The 24694-nt window shown below is 49.0% G+C and overlaps 1 protein-coding gene across 3 annotated transcripts in view; it reads right to left on the reverse strand.

Moving 5' to 3' along the window:
- Positions 1 to 2634: 2634 nt before the first annotated feature.
- Positions 2635 to 24694, reverse strand: part of lingo2 (leucine rich repeat and Ig domain containing 2) — a 726266-nt gene continuing 704206 nt past the window's right edge. For all 3 annotated transcript variants that reach the window (XM_038804221.1, XM_038804219.1, XM_038804220.1), the window contains one exon: positions 2635 to 4972. In XM_038804221.1, coding sequence (XP_038660149.1) covers positions 3119 to 4972 — 1854 coding nt within the window. In that variant the 3' untranslated portion in view covers positions 2635 to 3118. The remainder of the gene's footprint in view (positions 4973 to 24694) is intronic.

Genomic DNA, 24694 nt, shown 5'->3' on the forward strand with positions numbered 1-24694 from the left:
GTCAATGGCTGAAAGAAAAATGGCAGGGAGATGTCACTAAAGTGTAGCAGCAGAAAATGTAGCTTAAGGGTTCTTCACAGTTCATCTCAGTGTTCACGCTAGGTGGATATATTTAGACACCCATTCACATATTATGAGGCTCCTCAATCTCCTAAAACTGTAAAATGATGCTTCAAGGCCATAACATTTTTTAAATGTTGTGGACCCGCTTATAGACATGTTAGTTTCCTCGCTGCATCTTTTAGATGATGTTTGCAGGTTATAGTTTTACAGAGACAGCTAATGAACATCTTGATCATGCCTCCTGATCAGAAGTTCTCCATCTGTCCTCTGCAGCCCTAACATCTGGGTGCATAAGTGATGATTTATATTCAGCTGCAAATTGAAAATGCAAGCATACACGGACAATTGCTGATTGACATTCATCTTAGTAACCCGCGGAGGCAATTCTCCAATCATTTGCTCTGAACTTGTCCAGATCTAAATTGAAGAGCACGTGAATGATGTTTTTGAGCTGGATGTTCGGGCATTTCCTGCTGGCTGGATCTTCTGGACCCGCCGAAGGGTACCCCTCCCCACTCCAGCCCCCCTAGTGGGTTCCCCGGTAGCAGGACGGGCGAGCCATAAAAAGCACGGTCGACTTTGGCGTGTCTGGAAAACCCTGCCGGCAACCAATGGCACGGCGGTCTGCTGCCGGAAAGGATGCGGCGAGGGAACGGAAAATCCTGGCCTTAGGAAATCTAAACATGGGCTGCATTTCCTGAGCTCATCGGTTCTAACTGGGATGTTAAAAATGACAACAATTGATTCAGTAGTGTAAGTTTCTTGGGTTGGGGAACCTGGGACAAGAGAACATGATTGCCGGAATTCGCTGGCCATCGGGATTCATTTTTCCAGCTGGCAGCGCTTGCCCAGGAAAAGGTTTCACGGCGGCGTGGGGTGGTTACAATGGAAATTCCCACTGACAAGCCGCGGATAGAATCCCACCGCCAGCGAACGCCGTGCCACCGCAAAACACGTAGCTGGGGGATCGGAGAAACCAGCCCGATATTAATTTTACGGCTTGGCCATTCAGGAGTGAAATGTGGAAATAATTATTCTCACAAAAATCAGAGGAAATGTGGAACTCCTTCCCTTCAAAGGCTATGGAGCCAATTCAAGTTTTCAAGAATTAGATGGGCAGATCTATTCATTCGGTAAGCGAATATGGAACAAAGTTGGAGAAATAGGGTTGATGTACAAATCAGCCTTGATCTAATTGAATGGCAAATGGTCGACACCCATTCTTATCTTTCCTAAGTACTGGCACTGAATAACTAACTTATTGATTTATATTCAAAAATTTGCATTTGGTTATCTAATTCATCGCAAGTTAAATTTAGCATTTTTGTACTTTTTGTTTAAAATTCGGCAATCGTTTCTCAACTCCTTGCTTTTAGCAAAGGTCACTGAAAATTGATTGCTTATAGTTTCCTCTTTTAGGCTTGTCTTTGCTTCCAGCGAGAGAAGAACACATGTCGCCCCAACGTGTTTCCAGTCAGTTAAATGTGGATCTTTTTCATGCACTTCCCTTTTTCCGTATTACGAGGAGATAGATTTTGGATGAGTTAAAATTAATTAATTAAGTTTAATTAATTAAAATTGCATCCTGGAAGGTGAAGTCAAAAGAGCATTTTCCAGTCACAATCATAACTTAGCTGATGGGACAGCTAAAAGAATAGATATATATAAGTACAGAGAGAAGAGAATATCGAATGTAGCCTGAAGGCTTGTTGACTTTGGCTTCAGGTCTAGTTGGAAATGCGGAAAACCTATGGATCCCGACTGTTAATGTTAGAACAGCCCGCGGCACACGTTTTCCAAATTTCACTGGCTGTTTTCTGCCCAGAGTCCCTTCATTCCCTCCTTAACACTGAAGCACTGAGATAATGGGTGCGGACAAGCTTTCCATAACTTTCCCAGTTGACCATTCTTCAGGAGCACCGTGAATAGCGAGTTATGGCAGACCATCGTTGGTCAAGGCGAAAAATCAGAGCCAAGTCTCGTGCCACCGAATCATAAGGGATCAGGGAAGAAATCTACCCCTCTGGAGATAGGGCTTGAGCTTGCAGATAGTAGAGCTATGGGATTACCAAGATATCGTCTATTTTAGAACTATGTGGTGACTTTTTCATTTGGACACTTCCACCATAGAATCAGAGAATTCATGCCACATGATTTGTCCTCAAATTTGGTGCAGACAATAACTCATAATTTCCATATATATATATATATATAAAATTCCAATTTTTTTAAAATTTCACTAATTTTTGAATTTTATTTTGCATTTGGATTTGATGGTGAAGTTAACTTTTCCCATTGAAGTATTGTCTTCGTATGATAGCCTTATGAACTTGAAGGTGACAAAGCATACGTTTTGTGCCTGCTTCTTCTGCTCAAATCCAATACTGGCATGTCTTGTACACCAAGAACCACTCCATTCATATTGCTTAAAAAAAAATGACTTCCATTAAAAAGAACAGCCCTACTCCCTCCCTCCCTGCATTCAACGTTTATGACCTCTCCACCCACCCCTGTCCCCACCCCAGCCCCGCACTCCCCCCCACCCCCCACCCCATCGCCCACCGCCCATCACTACCCTCAGCATTTTGCAACACAATCGGCACTGATATGAGGGTTCATCGACGATCATGTTTCCATGTGGAAATCCACTGGTGCTTGTGTGAAGACCTCCACCTTCCGATTGTCCAGGACTGGTAAAGTTTGAAACAAAAAAAATTGAATGATCTTTCCTTTCACTTGACCAAACAGTTCACCAGTGAGATTCAGTCATCAGAGATCTACAACATGGGCTGTCATTTAAACCAGATCAGTGAAAGAAGCCCAGTGTTTCCCGGCATTCCCTTCATTTAAATTCAAGGCACGAGCACCACGTAAGCAACACCAAATCTCCACTTTCCATGATAAACCATTTTCTTTTTACCAACAATGGTTACCAACTCCCTGGCTGTGTGACATTCCAGGGAGCGTTATCCAAGGGATGATTTAGCCCCACAACGGGCAGGCGGCCGAAAGGTTTCTTTTATGTTCATAAAGTACAGCCTGTTGCTGTTGGGTTTTATATCATCTTCATGTTGAACCTCCGCGTGCCTCCTTGCTCAGTGTCAGCTGCGGCTCCATTCGTCTTGCGAGGAATGTATTCAATGTCGATGTTGTTCTTGTGCTTGCCCTTCCCCCGGCTCCACACAAAGAGGAGCAGGAAGCAGAACAACACCACGCCGAGGAATGTGAAGCAACCCATGGCCGTGGACACCAGTATAGTCTTTAGATCCAGTGCAACTGTCATGGACACATGCGTCCCATTGGAGTGTGTGTCATTTAGATCGGTCATGTACAGAGAGCTCTTGTTCCCAAGCAGATTCTCAGAAAGTCCCTTCACGAGCAACGTCACTGAGAAGGTGTCATTCCCGGCCGCGTTACTCGCGATACAGATATAGACTCCGCTATCCTGAACCTGGGTGAACTTGAGTTCCAGTGTTCCATCTCCCAATACTGTCACCCTCCCATTTGACTTGAGGGTGATCAGCCTCCTGCGCGGAGACTGCCAGGAGATAATTGGGAGAGGGTCCCCATCGGCATGACAACTGAATTGAGCCACCTGGCCTTCATCAATCACCAGGTGCTGCGGACTTTTGTCTGGGATCTGGGGTTTCTGGCAGGTGAAGTAGCTGGGCAGGTAAAGGTCGTTGAAATCTTGAAAACGTTTTCCCTTGATGCTCTCTGGAGAGGCACAGATTGGCTGCTCTTGTGTAAACCTCAGAGCCTTCCTCCTTTGCAGCATCCACAGCAGTCGGCAGTCGCACGCCAGTGGGTTATGGTCTATACAGAGCAGTTGGAGGTTTTTCACCGTTTGGAATGCGCTCTCCTCCAGAGTGTCCAACAGGTTATGGGATACGTTTAGGACCCGCAAGGTGTGCAGCCCTTTAAAGGAACGGGGCTCAATGGTGAGCAACTGCGCCCGAACCAGGTGCAGTTCTTGAAGTCGTATCAAATCCTGCAGCATGCCCGATTCGACAATGCTGATGGGGTTGTAGGACAGGTTCAGGTACGCAAGGTAAATTAGGTGCTTGAATGCCGCATAGGGTATTGCAGACAGGTTTGTGTTGGTGATGGACAGGGAGGTGAGATTGAGACCATGCAGACTGTTGGCGGGTAATACATCCAGCAGAGGCCAGTGATCAATCTCCAGGTGTTTCAATCGATACAGCTTTTTGAAGGAATAGGCATGGATGGCATTGATGTGAAGGTGGCACAGCCGGAGGCTGATGAGATTGTGAAGGTGAGACAGTGCTTCGGTTGGCACCGCTGTAAGGTTGCACTTCTCAAGGGTTAACTGCTGAAGTGCCAGCAGTCCGCTGAAGGCTCGATGTGAAATGTAAACCAAATCATTGTCCCCCACTTCAAGAGATTTTAAGTTGCGTAAATCCTGGAAGGTGTAGTCGAGCAAAATGACTATTTTATTCTCGCTGATGTCCAACATTGTCAAGTTAGACAACCCAGAAAAAACGCCAAGTGGGATGAGTTTTAGCCGGTTACTTCTCAGGCGTAGGGAGCGCAAGTTAAAAAGATTACTAAAAGATCCGGGTTCCACAATTGTTATTATATTTTCACTAAGGTCTATTACTTCCAGTAAGGTATATGACGCAAACTCATCTGGATTGATGTTCTTCAGCTTATTCTTGCTCAGGTCCAATATTTTGGTCTCAATAGGAATGCCCTCAGGGATCAGCGTCAAGCGTTTGCGATGGCAGGTAACGGATTTGCTCTGTGCAGTGCACTCACATCGAGCTGGGCATCCCATTGTAGACCCAGTGAGAATAACGATCAGAGCCAGGCCCAGAAATGGCTGCCAACACGATATGGCCGCGTGAAGCATGACTTTGCCGATGCAGTCCACCATTGTGTCAAGGGCCTACGACAGAGGGGAAACAAAAATGAAAAAAAAAAGAAAACTTCAGTTATTTAAACATTACTCAACACACATCTGTTAGCAGCATAGGAATAATTTTGATACAGTTTGCGAACAACATAAATATGGGGCTACTGCCAATACCTTGTCAGTTCAGTGACATCAACCTCTGCTATAGGCTGTCTGAGTTTGACAATAAATTTTTTCTTTTATAAATTTAGCGTACCCAATTATTTTTTTCCAATTAAGGGGCAATTTAGCGTGGCCAATCCACCTCACCTGCACATCTTTGGGTTGTGGGGGTGAAACCCACGCAGGCATGGGGAGAAGGTGCAAACTCCACACGGACAGTGACCCAGGGCCGGGATTCGAACCTGGGTCCTCAGCGCCATAGGCTGCAATGCTAACCAACCACTGTGCCACCGTGCTGCCCTATTTGACAATAATGACTTGTACACAAGCGGGGCCTCAGCTGTGTAACCATGAATGCTTCCTGTGATTCGGACTGGATATCTGTCTCTTTTTCTATCTTAATTCTTTTTCAATCTCTTTGGGCTGGATTCTTCCACCCCGCCCGCCGAAAGTTCGCCACGGGCAGGACAAGGACCATGGAAAGGTCATTGACCTCGGGGAGGAATTTCTGGTTGCCGGGCGATGCGGCCGGAGAATCCCGCCCTTTGACTCAACACAAGAGGCAAGTAGGCTTAATTCAATTCACTTAGACTTCATCCACAATAATATGTGTACAAAGCAAATAATTGTTATCAATTCCATTTTGAACCATTGGTAAAACTTCGCTTTTTATAATGATCCAAGACAAAGCAAATCACAATGCTGCCCCACTTTGGTCAGCCATCTTACTTTAGTTGAACACAATAAACCCTTCAACATGGTGTGTCATGGTCTAAGATGGAAGTAGCTCTCTTTACAGTTTTGGACTGGGCAGCAGAGGGGACTCGTCATTGGCCACCAGCAGAATCTTCCGGTCTAGCTGAAGTAAACCCTGTTTTCTATGTCTCGCCCGGCAGGGAATCCGCCACGTGGTAGTGGTGGGTTGGTGGGGGGAGTGAGGGGGGGGGGGGGGGGGGGGGTCACCATTGACAGGACTGGGAATCCCGCCAGCAGGAAGGACTGAAGAATCCCTCCCATGGTCTTTTTCTGCCTGTTTAGTTGTGCACTGTGCTGTTTTGAAAGGTTCTCTCTCTGCCTCGTCCACTCTTTTTTCCCCCCAGGCAGAGATCACAGCGGGTGAGCGGGGATTCCAATTTGCTGAGAAAAGCTAATATGAATCGCGAACTGCGCAGTCAGAGAGGAAAACAACTTCTGGTGGTCATGCTGGCCATCTTTTGTTTGATTTCGGACACTCATCCCTACTTGGACTTGGAATATGGGAACTGGAATGGGCCACTCAGCCCAATTAGACTGTGACTGACCTGTGTTTCAACTCCATTTACCCGGCTTAATCCCATAGCCCTTTGTACAAGTATCCGCCAAGAGAAATGGAACCCATTGAGCAGCATTGAATAAAACAATTCAAGACAAACTTTCTCTCATCACGCATTAGCTAAATCCACCATCAGAGAAAATCCTGAAGGATGCATGCAGAAGACACAAACATCCAGTTCGGGCCACAAACTGGTATTGTCGTTGGAAGTCTGACTCTGTCACACAAGTAAATATGAGGACATTTGTGTACAGAATCATTTATTTTGATAAAAGTGTGAAGAAATGAAACAACTGAAAACTATCATCTGTTTGTGAATGGCGCAAAAAACATACTGGGCTGTGTTGTGTTTTAGGCTCATTACCAGCACTCACAACAAATGGTTGCTTCATAAATAGTCTTGCATCATCCATGATTAAAAGCATACGTGAGGAATAATTGGGTTAGGTTGCTGCATAATTACTCTTATCCCTTTGATTTAGTCATGCCCACACCCGAATTGCCCATGAATGTTTCATCACGTGTTTTACTTCTTGTGCATGAAAGCCGTGCCACAATGTTAACGCTGTCCTTCAGGCTAAGTGAACAGTTAAATTTATGACACAAGATTAATTCACACAGAAGCAAACGAAATGGAGCAGAAAACGCATGCAACAGTTCTCGGCTTGAAAGGCCGATTAATGTTTTCTACACACGTGCAGCTCGGGAACATCGCGGATGTTCCAACAGCCGGAAAAAAAAACTAAAGCTGAGGCTTGCGCATCAGAGACATGCAGGGGGAGTTCCATGGACTGAAAAGAAATTTAAGATGCTTTCTTATTAATTAATTTTTAAAATATTTCTCTCGACTTCAAGTCCAAGAAAAAAAAAAGAAATCTTTCCATTTTTATTTGCTTGCACCGGTATCGATCTAAACTTTCCGGTCCTGATGAAGTGAAAGGCAGGACAGCCACGAGCACTTGGAAGCCTTGCAGTTGTATGACAAGTTTTCTCAGCAATAAATCAATGTTGGCTCAATTAATTGTGCTTGGTTAAAACTGACAAGGCAGTATTTATTGACCGTTCTCATTTCCCCGTAGGGCATTTGGAATCAACTGAAGAGCACCGTGGCTTGAGTGTCAGATCCAATGGCAGGTTCTATCCCCCCCGAAGCACATCAATGAGTCATTTGATTGAATCCAGCAGTCGTATATTTCTCTGTTGCTTGCCACCAAGTTTATTGAATTGAGTTCAATTTCGCCACAAGCCGTCGTGCGACCTGGACTTGTGACCTCGGAGCAGCTAACCTAGTATTAAATCTTGGCCTATTTCTCCAATAATAGTGCCCCATAAAGCAGTTAAGGTACACAAAGACAGGCCAAGCTCTGCACTTCTAATGAGCACTGATTAATGACACCACCCAATGTAGATGCTCATGTAAATGGCATAACATGCAGGCAATAAAAATTAAGCATTGTTTCTACAAAGCTAAAGTTAAATATATTTTTTTAAACCATTGTCCTTCGACAAAAGGGGTGGATTCTTTTCGCATTGGGTTACCTGTCTGATGTGAGTTGAGGTGAGCCTGTTGCCAACTGTTCTGCACCTCTGGTGACCTGGACACTTTACCTGACTGAATTTCACAGAATTTACAGAACAGAAACAGACCATTCGGATAGCGTGGTTTGTGTTTGTGTTTATTCTCTGAAAAACCTTCCACTCATCAGATTTCATCTAACCCTGTCAACATATCCATAGAACTATAGCATTCCTGCAGTGTAGAAGGAGGCCCATCGAGTCTGCAGTGACGCACCAAAAGAGCACCCTACCTATGGCCAATCCCCTGCCCTATCCCCGCAACCCCCATCTAACCTGATCACCTTTGGACACCAAGGGACAATTTATCATGGCTCCTCTCATTCCTTCCTCTTTAATGGTTTTTTTTTATTGCTTCCATTAAAATGCGACCCACCTCAACTATTTCTTGTGGTAGTAAGTACCTTATTCTAACATTCAGGCATCTCCTGAATTCCTTACTTTCATATATTCTATTCGTGACCCCAACTGTTTTTTTTATTATACTAATACCCCAAAACTCAAAAAAACTTAATGATGTCAGTTTAGTTGTATGGGGCGAAATTCTCAGACCCCCCCGCAGGGTCGGAGAATTGCCCGGGGCCGCCAAAAATCCCGCCCCCGCCGTGGCAGAAATTCTCCGCCATCCGGGAATTGGCGGGGGCGGGAACAGCGCCGCGCCGAGCGGCGAGCCCCCTGCGGCGATTCTCCGGCCCGCGATGGGCTGAAGTCCCGCCGCTAGGTGGCCTCTCCCACCGCCGTGGTTTGAACCACCTCTGGTGACAGCAGGATCGGCGGCGCGAGCGGGCCCCCGGGGTCCTGGGGAGGCGTGGGGTGATCGGACCCCAGGGGGTGCGCCCATGGTGACCAGGCCTGCGATCGGGGCCCACCGATCGGCGGGCAGGCCAGTGCCGTGGGGGCACCCTTTTTCTTCCGCCGCCGCCACGGCCTCCACCATGGCGGAGGCAGAGCAGAATCCCCCAGCGTGCAGCGGCAGCTGACACACCGGGGCATGTGCGAACCGGCGAAGGCCTTTCGGCCAGCCCCGGCACTGGGCGGTGGGCATCAAAGGCCGTTGTGCCGGTTTTGGCGCCAGTCGGCGTGGTGACAACCGCTCCGGTGCGGGTCTAGCCCCTCAATGTGAGGGCTTGGCCCCCAAAGGTGCGGAGAATTCCGCACCTTTGGGGAGGCCCGACACCGGAGTGGTTGGCGCCACTCCGCTACGCCAGGACCTTCCGCCCCGCCGGGTAGGGGAGAATCCCGCCCATGTTCTTTATCAAACCCTTTCATACTTATTAAGACCTCTGCTAGGTCGCCCTTTCGACTATTTTTTTTTTCAAAAGAAAAGAGCCACAAACTTTTCAATCTTTCTTGATCCTTAAAGCTCTCATTTGTCGTACCCCCCTTGTAAATCTTTTTTTTGTTCATCTGACAGGTGAGTGAATATGTCCAGTGGGAGACAGGGTCTCCATTATTTCAATGGCAAAGTTTCAATATGTGCAGGCAGCAAGCTTGCCATTTGCGGTCACTGAGCTTCTCTACAGCCTAAGCATCAAGGAGGCTCTGACCTTGCGGTGTGTGTATGGGCTGCCTCCTCTCACCTGCAGCTGGGGTTGTAATGACATTTACATGGACTGGGATGGAAAGAGTTAACAAGTTAATGAAAATGCTTCTTACCACTAGAGGGAACCACAGAACAGTCATATATATATCATGTGACTTTGGGGATTCTGGGAGTCACGAGTTAGGAGAGAGCTGGATAAGATAGTGAGGCATGAGGGAGAGCAGTTGTACGTGAGAAAATCTGCTATGCTAGAGATAGCATAATTTAATAGAGGAACCTTCTACTTTAAGAATGTGATTGAGTCTTAGTTTGTAGTGTACTAAAATTATAATTTAGTGTGTGAACAAAGCTTTGTGTTCTTTAGTCAACCTACACATCCGAGCCATCCAGGCAAAGCAAAATAGAGAACGCAACAGTTGACACTGCAGATTGACAGGTTACGCTGTTCACAAATTACGTGTCAATTAGCGTAATTTCCTGTCCGCCGCTGACAGGTGGGCAGCCCCCTGCTGCCAGTATCCCGCCTCTTGCCAGGTCGCTCGGAGGCAGGAAGGCATCAGGGTGCCGACCCCATGTGGGTTCCTTTCTAATTGTGCTCCCCGGTCTTGTCTCCAACCCCACCTGCCCAGGGCTGATAAGATTCCACCATATAAGTGCACGCTTGCCCGTTCCATATGCATTCCATTCAATTCTTTGTACCTTAGGAAATCGAATATTCTGCCACAGATGAAAGCTAGCTTCCTACTTGCGGGGGAATTAGAATCTTCTGCTTGAAGATAAAGCTGTAAAAGCAAACCCCAATCAATCCAATGTGGTATTGGCGGATCGCTATACATAAGGATCTCCTAATGTTCAAGTACACGTGGAATGAAACATTTAGTAGTGTGCATTAATTATTCAGCAAAACAGCAGTACCTCTGGCAGGGAGATAAAACGGAAATATTGCTGATACTAAAAATCAGAAATAAAAACAGAAAGTGTCGGTCTGTCAGCACTTGAAGAATTCCAGACACTTTTTGACCTCAAAGTCCCCAGCGCAATACCGCTTGTAGTTGTCGACCTCGGTAGCATGTATGCAAAGTGTCTCTTCCATTGTTCTTTCTGTATTGTCCTCAAGCATCACTATAGAGAGGCTTGATTGTACACTGTTGCCCGAAGAACAGGTAGAACTCACCCATTTAGTCAGCGATGCCCGACTTGTGAGAATGGGGAATATGATTTGCCCACATCAAATTATACAGAATAATGTGATGATAGATTGACTCATGGAATCATACCAAAGGGTATGTTGTTTTAAAATGAAGACTGCTTTGTAAATCTGCCAGTCACTCCACTTCCCAGAGAGCACGCGAGGTGCTGAGGAATCCATTTGAATTCCAAGCATGCTACTTCACTTAAATGCCATGCTTTAGGAAGCTCTGTTAAATACATTGCAACATTTCTGAGCCACAGGAACAGCTGCAGCAGAACTCATTAAACGGAGTAAAACATTGAATTCCTGCAGACACAGAACTTAATTCTGCTCTTTATTAAGGGACATTGCAGTGGCTCGAGGGTGCCACATATTGAAATGGTGACGCGCAAGTTCTGCCTTAGCTGAGCTCAGCCTCCACGATGTGGCCTATACCTCCAAGGTGACCATCGGAGACGAGGCACCTTCCAGGAGAGAGAGAACAAACTGAGCCTCAGTTTTCACCTGCTCTCAAACATTTCTCACCAGATGATTTGGAGATTATTGCTGTACTAGGCAGCACAGTGGTTAGCACTGTTTCTTCACAGCGCCAGGGTCCCAGGTTCAATTCCTGACTTGGGCCATTGTCTGTGCGGAGTCTGCTCGTTCGCCCCGTGTCTGCGTGGGTTTCCTCCGTGTGCTCCGGTTTCCTCTCACAGTCCAAAGATGTGCAAGGTTAGATGGGTTGGCCATGATAAATTGCCCTTCGTGACCAAAAAAGGTTAGGAGGGGGTTATTAGATTATGAGGATAGGGTGGAAGTGAGGGCTTAAGTGGGTCAGTGCAGACTCGATGGGTCGAATGGCCTCCTTCTGCGCTCTATGTTCTATGCTCCGGTTTCCTCCCACATGTCCCGAAAGACGTGCTGTTAGGTTAATTGGACATTCTGAATTCTCCCTCAGTGTACCCGAACAGGCATTGGAATGTGGGGACTCGGAGATGTTCACAGTAACAGGGGCAGCACGGTAGCATTGTGGATAGCACAATTGCTTCACAGCTCCAGGGTCCCAGGTTCGATTCCAGCTTGGGTCACTGTCTGTGCGGAGTCTGCACATCCTCCCCGTGTGTGCGTGGGTTTCCTCCGGGTGCTCCGGTTTCCTCCCACAGTCCAAAGATGTGCAGGTTAGGTGGATTGGCCATGATAAATTGCCCTTAGTGTCCAAAATTGCCCTTAGTGTTGGGTAGGGTTACTGGGTTATGGGATAGGGTGGAGGTGTTGACCTTGGGTAGGGTGCTCTTTCCAAGAGCCGGTGCAGACTCGATGGGCCGAATGGCCTCCTTCTGCACTGTAAATTCTATGATCTATGAACATCATTGCAGTGTTAATGTAACACTTGTGACACCAGTAAAGATTATTATTATTTGGAGAGTGGAAAATATTGGAGAATGATCTTAATGGAAGGTCTTGGGTATTCAGGATAATAAAAATATGGATCCTGTCCCTTCACAATCGAGATAGAATTTTGATAAACGAGGGTTATTGATCCAAAGCGGGTCAATTGCATTACGAGACAGGATAATCACAAGCTAATAAATAAATAAATACCATGGCTGCAAGAGCAGGCTAGGGATTCTGTGGTGAGTACCTCAATTCCTGACTCCCCACAACTTGTTCACCATCTGCAAAGCACAAAGCAGGAGTGCAATAGAGTACTCTCTGCTTCCCTGGGTGAGTGTAGCTCCAACAAGACTCAATTAACTTAGCACCAGCACAAAGTAGCTGACTTGATTTACACCCCATCCACCACCTTAAACATTCACTCCTTTCACCGCTAATGCACAGTGGCAGCCGTGTGTACCATCTAAAAGATGCACTGCAACAACTCGCCAAGGTCACTTTGACAGTCTGTTCCAAACACTTAACCCCTACTATCTAGACCACAAGAGCAGCAGATACATGGGGACACCACCACCTGGAAGCTCCCCTCCAAGTCACACACCATCCTAACCTGGAACTTTATTATGGTTCCTTCACTGTTACTGGGTCAAAGTTCTGGAACTCCCGTCCTAACAGCACGGTGGGTGTGCCTGCATCACAGGATCTGCAGGCAGTTCAAGAAAGCAGTTAACCACCACCTTATAAAGAACAATGAGGGATGGACAAGAAATGCTGGCCTAGTCAGCTGTGCCCATATCCCATGAACAAATAAAATAAAATTGAAAGGCTGTTAAGGATCTGAATGGCGCTCTTTGTTCCTCTGTTCCCATGTTCTTAGGTCCAGCATTAAGTCACCTGCAACCCTGACTTAGCTCTTCTGAGGAAATGCAATCAGGGCGTGATCAGGTGGTCAGGGATCGGTACTGGTAGTCTAGTTCGATCAGGGGGTCAGTGGGGTTGTTGTTGGGGTCAGATCAGGGTGATTCAGCTGGATAGGCTGGATAGTTGGGAGGTTGGGGGGTAGTCGGGGGATTAGGTGGAAGGTAGTTGGGGAGTGTCAGTGTGAACGATTGGGAGGGTCAGTTCTGTAGTTACCCTGGACTTAGACTGAGTTTTTAACCTGTCCAACATTTCCTTGCTAACTGTCCAAGTATCGCAAAACTATTTGAAATCTCCAATTCTGTCCCGGGGAAGCAGGGGATTGCCAATTCGAAGTTGCAATTCCACAGGGTCTGGTTTCCAATGCTACCGGGCCGGGATTCTCCAAAGTCCCGGCCAAGTTTTGATGCCGGCCTCAAAACCGGCGTGAGTGACACCGGCATCAAAGGGCCTCCAGGCCCAGGCATTCACCCCTTCTTCAGCTGGCGCAGGTCCGCGTATACGCGTGGGTTGCCATCTCCACGCCAGCTCCTGGGCAACATGGCGGAGCCCTATAGGGGCCCGGCGCGGAGTGACATAGCACCCCACCCCCACCCGGAATTAGCCCACCCGCCGATCAGTAGGCTCCGATCGCGGGCCTGCCCACCGTGGAGGCCCCCCCCCCAGAGTCGGAACCCCCCGCCTCCCCCACCAGGACGGCCCCTGCAGCCAGAACTCCGAGGTCCCGCCGAGTAGGATCATGCGTAACCCACGCCGGCGGGACTCGGCGGGCACTCGGCCCATTGAGCGTGGAGAATCGCCGTGGGGGCCGCTTTCAATGGCCCCCGGCCGGTGCGGCAGCGACCGCGCGGGCGCGATTGGTGCCAATTCTCCAGTCGCCGGAGAATCGTCGGCCCGGCGTTGGGCGCGATTCTCGTGCCCCTCCCGGCGATTCTCCGACCCAGCGCGGGATCGGAGAATCCCGGCCCAGAAGATCGGGGCCTCTGTCAACAAACGGAGACTGGAGAAGAAAAAATTAGGAAAGCCCTGAGGATTTGGTCCTCAAATGAAAATATTTCTCCATGATGATGCGGATTGTATTGAGCAAAAGTACAATCATGAATGCAACCCTACTTCAACACCAACTGTGATTTTTACTACTAACAAACTACTTTTAATAGTAATTTAGGCTTTCAAAGGAAATAGACCAGACTGATAGGAAAATAAAACTCTGCTCACTCAGTTGGTGGTAAGGGCCCAACAGGATGTAAATTAAGTTATTTCAGTTGTTACAGTTCAGTGGCTAATAGACACGAAGCTATTCATATTTCTGTCACTAATATCTGGCTCACCGAAACACCTTGAAATGTTGGGTGCGACAATTAGAAAGTGGCAAAGGAAAGGACAGTTCGCTGAGTACGGGCTCAGGCATATTCTTGGGATACATTTTAAAAATCACTTTATTCTAAAATCAAAGCAAAATAATGCTGATGCAGGAAATCAGAAATAGGAACTGAAACTGCCGGATAAACCCGGCAGGTTTGGCAGCTTCTATGGAGAGAGAAACAGAGTTCATGTTTCGAATCCATTGATCTGTAGAAGAGTCATATGGACAAAACGTTAACACTGGGCTGCGTTCTCTGTCTCGCGAAGCCGGTAACGCAAATTGCGATCGGGTGAAGAATCAGGCAGCGTGCGAAAATCGAGATTTGAACCCCGCGCCAATTTCGCAGCCGTGCTCCGGATACTCCTGGCGGCGAAAGAGAGGTTTTATATCTGATTAGCGGGTTGGACACGGTATGCTCCGCTCTTCCACAACACACCCGATCCTCTCAGGAAGAGGTCACGTGGGATGGAATTACTTCAAGTATTTACAAACAGGGATGAGGCGCCATGGCAGTGGAAGTGGGGGAGCGGGAGGCTAAAAAAATATTGAAAAACCGCTGAAAACTGTCAGGCTTGATGGGGGATGGTTTCCCGGGCTGGGGACAGTAGCGGGTAGCGACTTGTTGCCAAGTCTGTGCACTCGGGGTGCAGCCGTCAGCCGACGTTCCCAACGGCCGATAGGTGGTTAGAAGGTTAGAACCACGCCATTGGGAACTCGGTCCGTTTTGCGCGGAGAATCGCGGGGGGGGCCTCTGTTAATGGCTCCCTACCCAAGCCACATAGTTCGCGCGTGAGAGACTCCCGCGCCGAACGCAATCTTGGCACGGAGGCTGGGAGAATCCAGCCTGGGGTATCCCCTCGGGATCGGGGTGGCCTGGCTCAGGCCACCATTGCTGCAGTCTCCCTTCTAAACTCACCTCTTTGGTGCTACATACAGGCTCCTGGCTGCTCACACTGCTGAGTGCTGCCTGTGCCCCTTGAATGCTCAGAAGGCCTCTGGCTTCTGGGATCCCACCAGAATATGGCTAGTCAGTTTCTGGTCAATGGTAACTCCCAGGATGTTGATTGTGGAGGAAGCAGCGATTGTAATGCCACTGAATATCAAGGGGTGATGGTTAGTTGGATCTTCTCTTATAATAAATGGTCATTGCCAAGCACTTGTCTGGCACGAATGTAACTTGCCACTTGTCAGCCCAAGTCTGGATATTGTCCAGACAGTGCTGCATTTGGATATGCACAGCTTCATTATCTGAGGAGTCGCGAATGGGGCTGAACATTGTGCAGTCATCTGCAAACGTCCCCACTTCTGACCTGATGGAAGGGAGGTCATTGATGAAGCAGCTGAAGATGGTTGGGCCTAGGACACCACCCTGAGGAACTCCTGTAGTGATGCCCTGGAGCTGAGATGATTGACCTCCAAACACCATAACCATTTTCCGTTATGCCAGGTATGACTCCAACCAGCGGAAAGATTTCCCCTGATTCCCAGTGACTCCAGTATGATGCCATATTTGGTCAAATGCTGCCTTGATGTCAAGGGCAGTCAATCTCACCTCACCTCTGGCATTCAGCTCTTTTATTCATGTTTGAACCAAGGCTGTAATGAGGTCAGGAGCTGAGTGACCCTGGTGAAAAACAAACTGAGCGTCTGTGAGCAGATTATTGCTGAGCAAGTGTCACTTGATAGCACTGTTAATGACTCCTTCTATCACTTTGCTGATGATGGAGAGTAGACTGATAGGGCGATAATTGGCTGGCTCACTCCAACCATGCTCACCCTGGCTTTTGGCGGCCTCCCTAGTTCTCTGCCCCTCTCAGGGCAGAGGCCTCACTTGCGACTCCCACCCCTCCGGATCACCATCTGTCTCCTCCTGGTGAGGCTGGATGCATTGACTGCCTGTGCCACCACCTCCCAGGTGGGGTTCAGGATGGCAGGCTTGATTCTGCGCCCACCCTGGGAAGAGGGCGTCCCTCCTCTCCTCACTCGCATGGAGCAATGGGCCCACCTCAGATTCCCGACCCTTGGGGGGGGGGGGGGGCAGGTCTTCTGTGAGCTATCCTGGTGGATCCAGTGTGTGTGTGATAAGTGGAGCCCTTAAAAAGAGCTTGTTAGCACTAACTCCGGCCCCAATGGTTAGAACAGCCGCTGGACCGGGAATTGCTCTGAATTTGCGCTGGCAGACTGCTGGCCCATTTGCATGTCCTGACTCGCTTACCGAATAGCAACCCCGACAGGAATACGAATCACACGCAATTCAATACTGGCGCCAACAATTAGGATGGGATTCTCTCTCCCGCCAAAGTCCATTATTGGCACAGTGCGCCCCCCCACCCCCCGCAGCGAGATTCTCCGGCCAATGGGGTTTCCCATTGAGGCCACTCCCACGCCATCGGGAAATCCACGGGCGTGAGTGCGCTGGCAGCGAAGAGGAGGATCCTGCCAATGGAGAAACTCGCCCATTGGGCTGGATTCTCCATCGGGCAACGGCAACAACGTGTTCGGCGATTGGGTGGAGAATGGATTTTTGCGCCGAAATTGGGGTCGGCGCTGGTATGATGCCGGTTCACCAAATTCTGCCCACTCCAAACTGGCGTCATTGTGATGCGTTCCATGGGCCTGTTAAAGACATTGGCACATCATCGGCCAGCCTACCCACAATGCTCTGCCCACGATGGGCTGAGTTCCTAGTGGTGCAGGCCATGTGTGGTCCCAACCGCACGGAACCCCGGCGTGAAGGCTGCGGACTGTGTCCAGGGCCGCCACACTGGGCCGGGTCCGTGCCAGTAGCTGGGAGGCTTCTGCAAGGGCTGGTGGGACTGGTGGGGGGTGGCCAGGGGGTGGGCCGTGAGGTCACGTTTGGTGGGTTGGGTTCGCGCACGGCCGGCGCCATGTTGTACGGCGTGACTGGTGCAGGTCATCAGCCAATCTGCAGCCGTTTCCGGCACAGGAGGCGGGGGTTTCAGTCGGCGCCAGTGCTCGCCCCTCACCAGTGCCGGAATCGGTGAGGGCTGCATGCCGATTTTTTGGTCGTAAAAGACCAGACATGCTCCGCTGGCACCGGCACTTAGCCGCTGAAACGGAGAATCCAGCCCATTGTCTCCCAAACGGAGAATCCTGCCCTCTGCTTCTCTCTCCACAGATGCTGCCAGACCTGCTGAGTTGATCCAGCATTTTCGTTTTTTATTTCACTTCAGTCTACGTCTATTCCAACCAAGATTGGACTGGGATTTCCCAACACTGGTGCCGGGCATTCAAAATCATTAAGAATTAAACAAGAACGACAGGAAACATTGAGGAAAATAAGTCATGCTCCCACATAGGTGTATTTAACAGATGCTGGGAAGTTGTATGGTGCTGAATCGTGCACATGAGGAAGGCCCCAGAATTAATCCTTAGTCTGTGCTCAGTTAGTCAATCTCAGTGTTAAAAGGATATATCGCTAAGGCTCCTCCTGCAACAAGTGTATTGTCTACCATCCAGGAAATTAAATCACAAATAATCAGGCTGTAACAGGGGGGGCACGGTGACACAGCGGTTAGCACTACAGCCTGCAACGCCAAGGATCCAGCTTCGAATCCGGCTTCGGGTGACTGTCAGTGTGGAGTTTGTGCTTTCTCCCCGTGTCTACGTGGGTTTCTTCCGGGTGCTCCGGTTTCTCCCACAGTCCAAAGACGTGCAGATTAGGTGGATCAGCCATTCTAAATTGCCCCTTAGTGACACATAGGTTTGCAGCTGTATAGAACCTTAGTTAGGCCACACTTGGAGTATAGTGTTCAATTCTGGTCGCCACACTACCAGAAGGATGTGGAGGCTTTAGAGAGGGTGCAGAAGAGATTTACCAGGATGTTGCCTGGTATGGAGGGCATTAGCTATGAGGAGAGGTTGAATAAATTTGATTTGTTCTCACTGGAGCAAAGAAGGTTGAGGGGCGACCTGACAGAGGTCTACAAAATTATGAGGGGCATAGACAGAGTGGATAGTCAGATGCTTTTCCCCAGGGTAGAGGGGTCAATTACTAGGGGGCATATGTTTAAGGTGCGAGGGGCAAGGTTTAGAGTAGATGGACGAAGCAAGTTTTTTTACACAGAGGGTCGTGGGTGCCTGGAACTCGCTGCCGGAGGAGGTGGTGGAAGGAGGGACGATAGTGACATTTAAGGGGCATCTTGACAAATACATGAATAGGATGGGAATAGAGGGAAACGCACCCTGGAAGTGCAGAAGATTTTAGTTTAGACAGGCAGCATGGTCGGCACAGGCTTGGAGGGCTGAAGGGCCTGTCTTGTGCTGTACTTTTCCTTGTTCTCTTTGTTCTTTGATACGGGGTGGTGGGGATAGGGCAAGGGAGTAGGCCTAGGTAGGGTGCTCTTTCATAAGAACATAAGAACTAGGAGCAGGAGTAGGCCATCTGGTCCCTCGAGCCTGCTCCGCCATTCAATGAGATCATGGCTGATCTTTTGTGGACTCAGCTCCACTTTCCGGCCCGAACACCATAACCCTTAATCCCTTTATTCTTCAAAAAACTATTTATCTTTACCTTAAAAACATTTAATGAAGGAGCCTCAACTGCTTCACTGGGCAAGGAATTCCATAGATTCACAATCCTTTGGGTGAAGAAGTTCCTCCTAAACTCAGTCCTAAATCTACTTCCCCTTATTTCGAGGCTATGTCCCCTAGTTCTGCTTTCACCCGCCAGTGGAAACAACCTGCCCGCATCTATCCTATCTATTCCCTTCATAGTTTTAAATGTTTCTATAAGATCCCCCCTCATCCTTCTAAATTCCAACGAGTACAGTCCCAGTCTACTCAACCGCTCCTCATAATCCAAAGGGTCTGTGCAGAATTGATGGGCTGAATAGCCTCCTTCTGCAGTGTTGGGATTCTATGAACAAAGTTTCTGCAGCCTGCACCTGCTAACTTTGTGGGGAACCCTCCCTTTTGTTGAAATTGGACTTTCCAACTCTGGTAGTATGCATTCCAGTGTGTTTCAAAATCTGACTTCTATCTCAGGCATATCATATGCAAAGACAAAAATGTTTAAAGTAAATGGTAACAAGGATTTTCTTTTAAGGCCTCAGCTGAATTTGCACCGTGGTCACTCACAGCAATGTTCATCATTAATTCCTGCGGACTCTAGGACCATCCAGGAGCGTTGCCAATCCTACCTGAAACATGCACAATCCAAAGTGGTGGCACTCTCCGTGTAACCAGCTTCTGAAGCTTGCCTTCCCCCTGATGAGCTCACATGGTGCCCAGCGACATGCTCCTGTGCTTTGTATGCCTGCACGCTGTGACTATGAATGGGCCTGCCCCAAACTATTCTATCCATATATCCAGATGGCCAGGCAACAGTTCTTTTTAATGGCTATTCACATTGTGTGTCCTGCTGTCATAGCAGCAGACGCTGCTGGTTTATTTTTGTCGCAAAACTCCCTGATGTCCAATCTTGTCGGGCGACTTGTAATTTATATTAAAAAGTTACCTTTCCAAATCTGTAATAAATTAATCTGCACTTCCGAAACAGCTGCTGTCCCTGCTGCTGTTTGTCATCAGCATTCTTATCAACTTGCTTTGTTTCTGCCTGGTGTTCAATAACAAATTCTTCATCGCCTTGTAAAACACAAGTCGGCTAAATCAGGCAATGAACTATTAATTGGACACTAAATGTCGCATCAACTTATGTTCTTTTGCCACACTGGGTCTCTGAATTTAAGATAGTTGGGCAATTGAGCGGTTTCATTAGGAGAAATTGAATGATGGTGATGATTCCAGTAAGAGTAATTTAGTCTAAGTCTTCAGCAACTTGGCTTGAGGATGCCTTCGGTGACGTACTGAAAGTAAATTGAGATGTGACTTTGCGCTGTGCCTAAAATTCTCATCCTTGTTTTCAAATCCCTCAATAACTCTCCCCCTTTCTCTGTCACGCTGTCCACCAACCCACTAAGATCTCAGTGCTCTTCCAATGTGTGGTCTCTTGCACATCCCCGATTTTAGCTGACCCGGCCTTGCTGGTCACGTTTGCTGGCGAAATTGTAAACTCTGCAACTGCCTCCCTAAACCTCTCCAACACTCTGCTTCTCTCTCTCCTTCATTAAGATACTTTTTAAAACCCACCTCTTTCACTTCGTCACAATATCTCCTGACCTGGCTTGTAGTCTGCATGGTGCCCAAGGAGAAACTGTATTTGATCTCCCCGTAGGGCTGGTGGAACACAAGCTTCCCCGGTGGTGCATGGAGGCCAACCCAGTAGGGGCTCGGAAGATCGGGGCATAGAAGCCGGGACCGGCATGTTGGTTTTCCCAACAGGACTGTGAAGTGTAACTCCACCACAGCTGTGGGCACACTTTGTGTTACGTTATATAAATCCTTTGTTATTCCTACTGCTGGCTTCCTGGTCATTAAAGTGTCAAATCTTTGAATACTCCCCCAGTGGGGCAAGTTGGTTCATTAAACTATATTCTTCCACCTTCAGGTGCCACGCCCTATGAGAGCGCTGGTGACCACAGACTACCTTTGCACTGGTCCATTATTATGCTTGGAAATGGTTTGCCATTGCCTTCTGCAGTGTGGCTGACCAGGAAACGCTCCCGCTCTCACCACCTGCCGCCAGGCGCATTGGAACGATTTACAGGCTGATAATCACTCTGCTTGGCCACGTTATCAATGCACTTTCTACAGCAATTAGGACCTGGAGCGGGATTCTCCGACCCCCCCGCCGGGTCGGAGAATCGCCGGGTGGCAGCGTGAATCCCGCCCCCGCCGGCTGCCGAGTTTTCCGGCGATTCTCTGGCCCGCGATGGGCCGAAGTCCTGCCCGTTCTATGCAGGTCCCGCCGGCGTAAATTGGAGTTGGTCCCTTACCAGCAGGACAAGGCGGCGCGGGCGGGCTCCGGGGTCCCAGGGGGAGTGCGGGGCCATCTGGGGGTGCCCCCACGGTGGCCTGGCCCACGATCGGGGGCCACCTACCCGCCGGCCGTGTCAGCCTCCGCGATGGCCGGCACAAAGGTGAACCCCCCCCCCCCGGGCATGCGCGGGGATGACGTCAGCAGACGCTTCCGCGCATGCGCCCACTCGCACCTTCCCCCTGAAAGTGCGGAGGATTTGGGGCGGCCCGACGCCGGAGTGGTTCCTACCACTCCGTCCCGCTGGGACCCCCCCCCACCCCGCCGGGTACGGGAGAATCCCGCCCCTGAAGTGGGGCTTTAACCCAATGCTTTCAGCCCAGAGGAAGGGACACTACCTGTGGTGACTGATCCTTACCCTGCTGTGCTGCTCTTAGGGACAATCACCTCACCAGCACTGCACCAAAGGACCTCCCGGCACAATATTAAAGGAGCTATATAAATGAATTTTTTGTTCTCACGTATGATAAATTCTTGGCTGAGAAAACAAACTGGAAGTGAATGCAAAGAACATGAGTCCAACTTTCCTCCTCATTCTGCCTGTGCAGTCTGAAAGGCACAATTAAAAAAAACCACATAGAGCACGATTTACCGGTTGGTCACACCGGCGGGAAATTCCGGTCCCAGGCTGGTGCATGCATTTCCCAGCGAGGAAGGGTCCTGTCAACAGGAAATCCCCTTGACAATGGCGGGACAGGTACACACAGCGGGGTAGTCGGTTAATCCCGCCCATAGGGATCTGTTGTGTCAGTACTCCACCCACACGGGGCAGCCTGAAGCTATGTAAGTAAGTAACACCTGGATTAGGTGCATGTTAATGAGGTGAATGGTGTTTTCCTGCACCAATATCTTGCAATTTTGCATCAAGGTGGGCAGCTTAAAAGGCTTCACTCTGTTCATTAAGACATTGGTCAGTTCTGGACATGAGTGTCAGGCACCCAAGCCCACATCCCTCAGAGCCCCTCATGCTGCACCCATCCTACCACAAGCCCCTTCCAGCCACGACCTCTCTGAGGCTTCGTGATCATGCCCCCAACCAGAATGGGCCCTTCTCCACAGAAATAGGTGTCTAAAATGACGACCATTGTAAAGGAGGAGGCAAGATTGATATTGTTGCATTGCAGGCTTACTTCCCACATTCCTCTACCATTATCCTGCACCCTTAATAATTCCACATGCTGGGAATTGGGGTGATAATTCCAGATCTGGATCCTACACACCCTGTCAACTCATGGCTCCATCAGTTCCGGCAGCAGAATTGTACTCAGCTATAATCTGTAACCTCATGGCCTGGCAAATCACCCACTCTACCATTACCACAAGCCAGGGATCAACATTGACTCATTGAAGAGTGCAGGAGGGCATGCCAGGGGCATCTCTAGACATACCCAAAAAATTAGGTATCAGCTTGTTGCATCGACAACACAGGACTACTTACGTGCCAAACAACATAAGCAGCAAGTGATAGAGATAAGCGATCCCACAGCCATTGGATCAGATCAAAGCTCTGCAGTCCTGTTACAGCCAACCGTGAATGGTGGTGGACAATAAACAACTCACTGGAGGAAGAGGCACCAGAAATAACCCCATTTTCAACGATGGAGGAGCCCAGCGCATATGTGCAAAAGTCAAGGCTGAGGCATTTGCAATACTCTTCAGCCAGAAGTGCAGAGTGAAAGATCCAAATCAGTCTCCTCCAGAGGTCCCCAGCATCACAGAAGTCAGTCTTCAGCCAATTCGATTCACCCCAAGTGATATCAAGAAACAGCTGAAGACACAGGATACTGCAAAGGCTATGGGCCCTGACAATATCTCGGCAATAGTACTGAAGACTTGTGCTCCAGAACAGGCCGAGCCAAGCTGTTCCAGTCCAGCTACAACTGGGGCATCTACTCGGCAATGTGGAAAATTGCCCAGGTGTGTCCTGTACCCAAGAAACAGGACAAATCCAAGACAGCCAATTACTTCCCCAAGAAGTCTATTCTCACTCATCCGTAAAGTGATGGAAGAGGTCATCAACAGAGCTATCAAGCGGCACTTACTCAGCAATAATCTGTGCACGGGTGCTCAGTTTGGGTTCCACCAGTGCTACTCAGCTCCTGACCTCATTACAACTTTAATTCAGACATGGATAAAAGAGCTGAACTCAAGTGGTGAGGTAACATTGCCTTTGGCATCAAGACAACATTTGATCAAGTCCGGCATCAAGAAGCCCTCACAAAACTGGTGTCAATGGGAGTCGGGGGGGAAACCCTCGGCTGGTTGGAGTCAGACCCAGCACAAAGGAAGATGGTTGTGGTGTTTGGAGGTCAGTCAATTCAGTCCTGGGACATCACTGCACAGCGAAGCCCACATCCCGTAAAATGACTTCTTTTAAAGTTCCAGCATGGAGGGAGGGTAAAAAATTCTGCCCGATGTCTCTATTTATAAAGCCCAAACATCAGTTGACAATGTTCCAAAAATCTGTCACTCAATGTGAATACATTGATTGTAAAGAATGCAATGGATAATTGAATACCGTGGCACCAACTTCTGGCAATCAACTGTGATCATGCAGAGCAGCCCCATCATTTCTCATAGAATTATAGAATCCCTACACTGCAGAAGGAGACCATTCGGCCCATCGATTCTGCACCGTCCCTCTGAAAGATCACCCTAGCTAGTCCCTATTCCTGACCCTTTCCCGGTAACCCCAATTAGGGGCAGGTTAGCATGGCCAATCCAACGAACCAGCGCTTCTTTAGGCGGTGGGGGGGTGGGGGAGAACCGGAGCACCCGGAGGAAACCCAGGCAGGCACAGGAAGAATGTACAATCTCCACGCAGTCACCTGAGGTCGGAAATGAACCCTGGCCTCTGGCGCTGTGAGGCAGCAGTGCTAACCACTGTGACGCCCAATCAATTAAATTAAATTAAATTCTCTCGGAAAAATGTGAACCAGATGGAGGAAGTTTTGGTCTTAGAGTTTATAGAAATTGGGGAGCTGGGGGGGCGGGGTGGGGGGGGGGGCGGTGGGGGTGGATCCATGGAGATTCGGGCAGCCGGGTGCGAAGGAGTTCTCCTTCTACTCACACGTGCATAAAGTGTACTCCCGGATTGATTTCCGGCTATTTTTGCCGGCAGGATCTCCAGTCCTGCCGACGGCAAACCCCGCCACAGGTTTCCCATTGGAAATGGGAAATTCCATTGAAAATCTTAGGGCGCGATTCTCCGCTCCCCACGGCGGGTGGGAGAATCGCGGGAGGGCCCCCTGACTAATTTCAGGACCCCCTGGTGCCCCCCGCGATTCTCCCCCCCTCGGAAGAATCGCCGCTCCCCGGCGATTCTCCGACCCGGATGGGCCGAGCGGCCTGCCGTTCGTGACCGTTTCACGACAGTGGCAACCACACCTGGTCGCTGCCGTCGTGAACATGG

Source organism: Scyliorhinus canicula, chromosome 8 (assembly GCF_902713615.1).
Source record: "Scyliorhinus canicula chromosome 8, sScyCan1.1, whole genome shotgun sequence".
Lineage (NCBI taxonomy): Eukaryota > Metazoa > Chordata > Chondrichthyes > Carcharhiniformes > Scyliorhinidae > Scyliorhinus > Scyliorhinus canicula.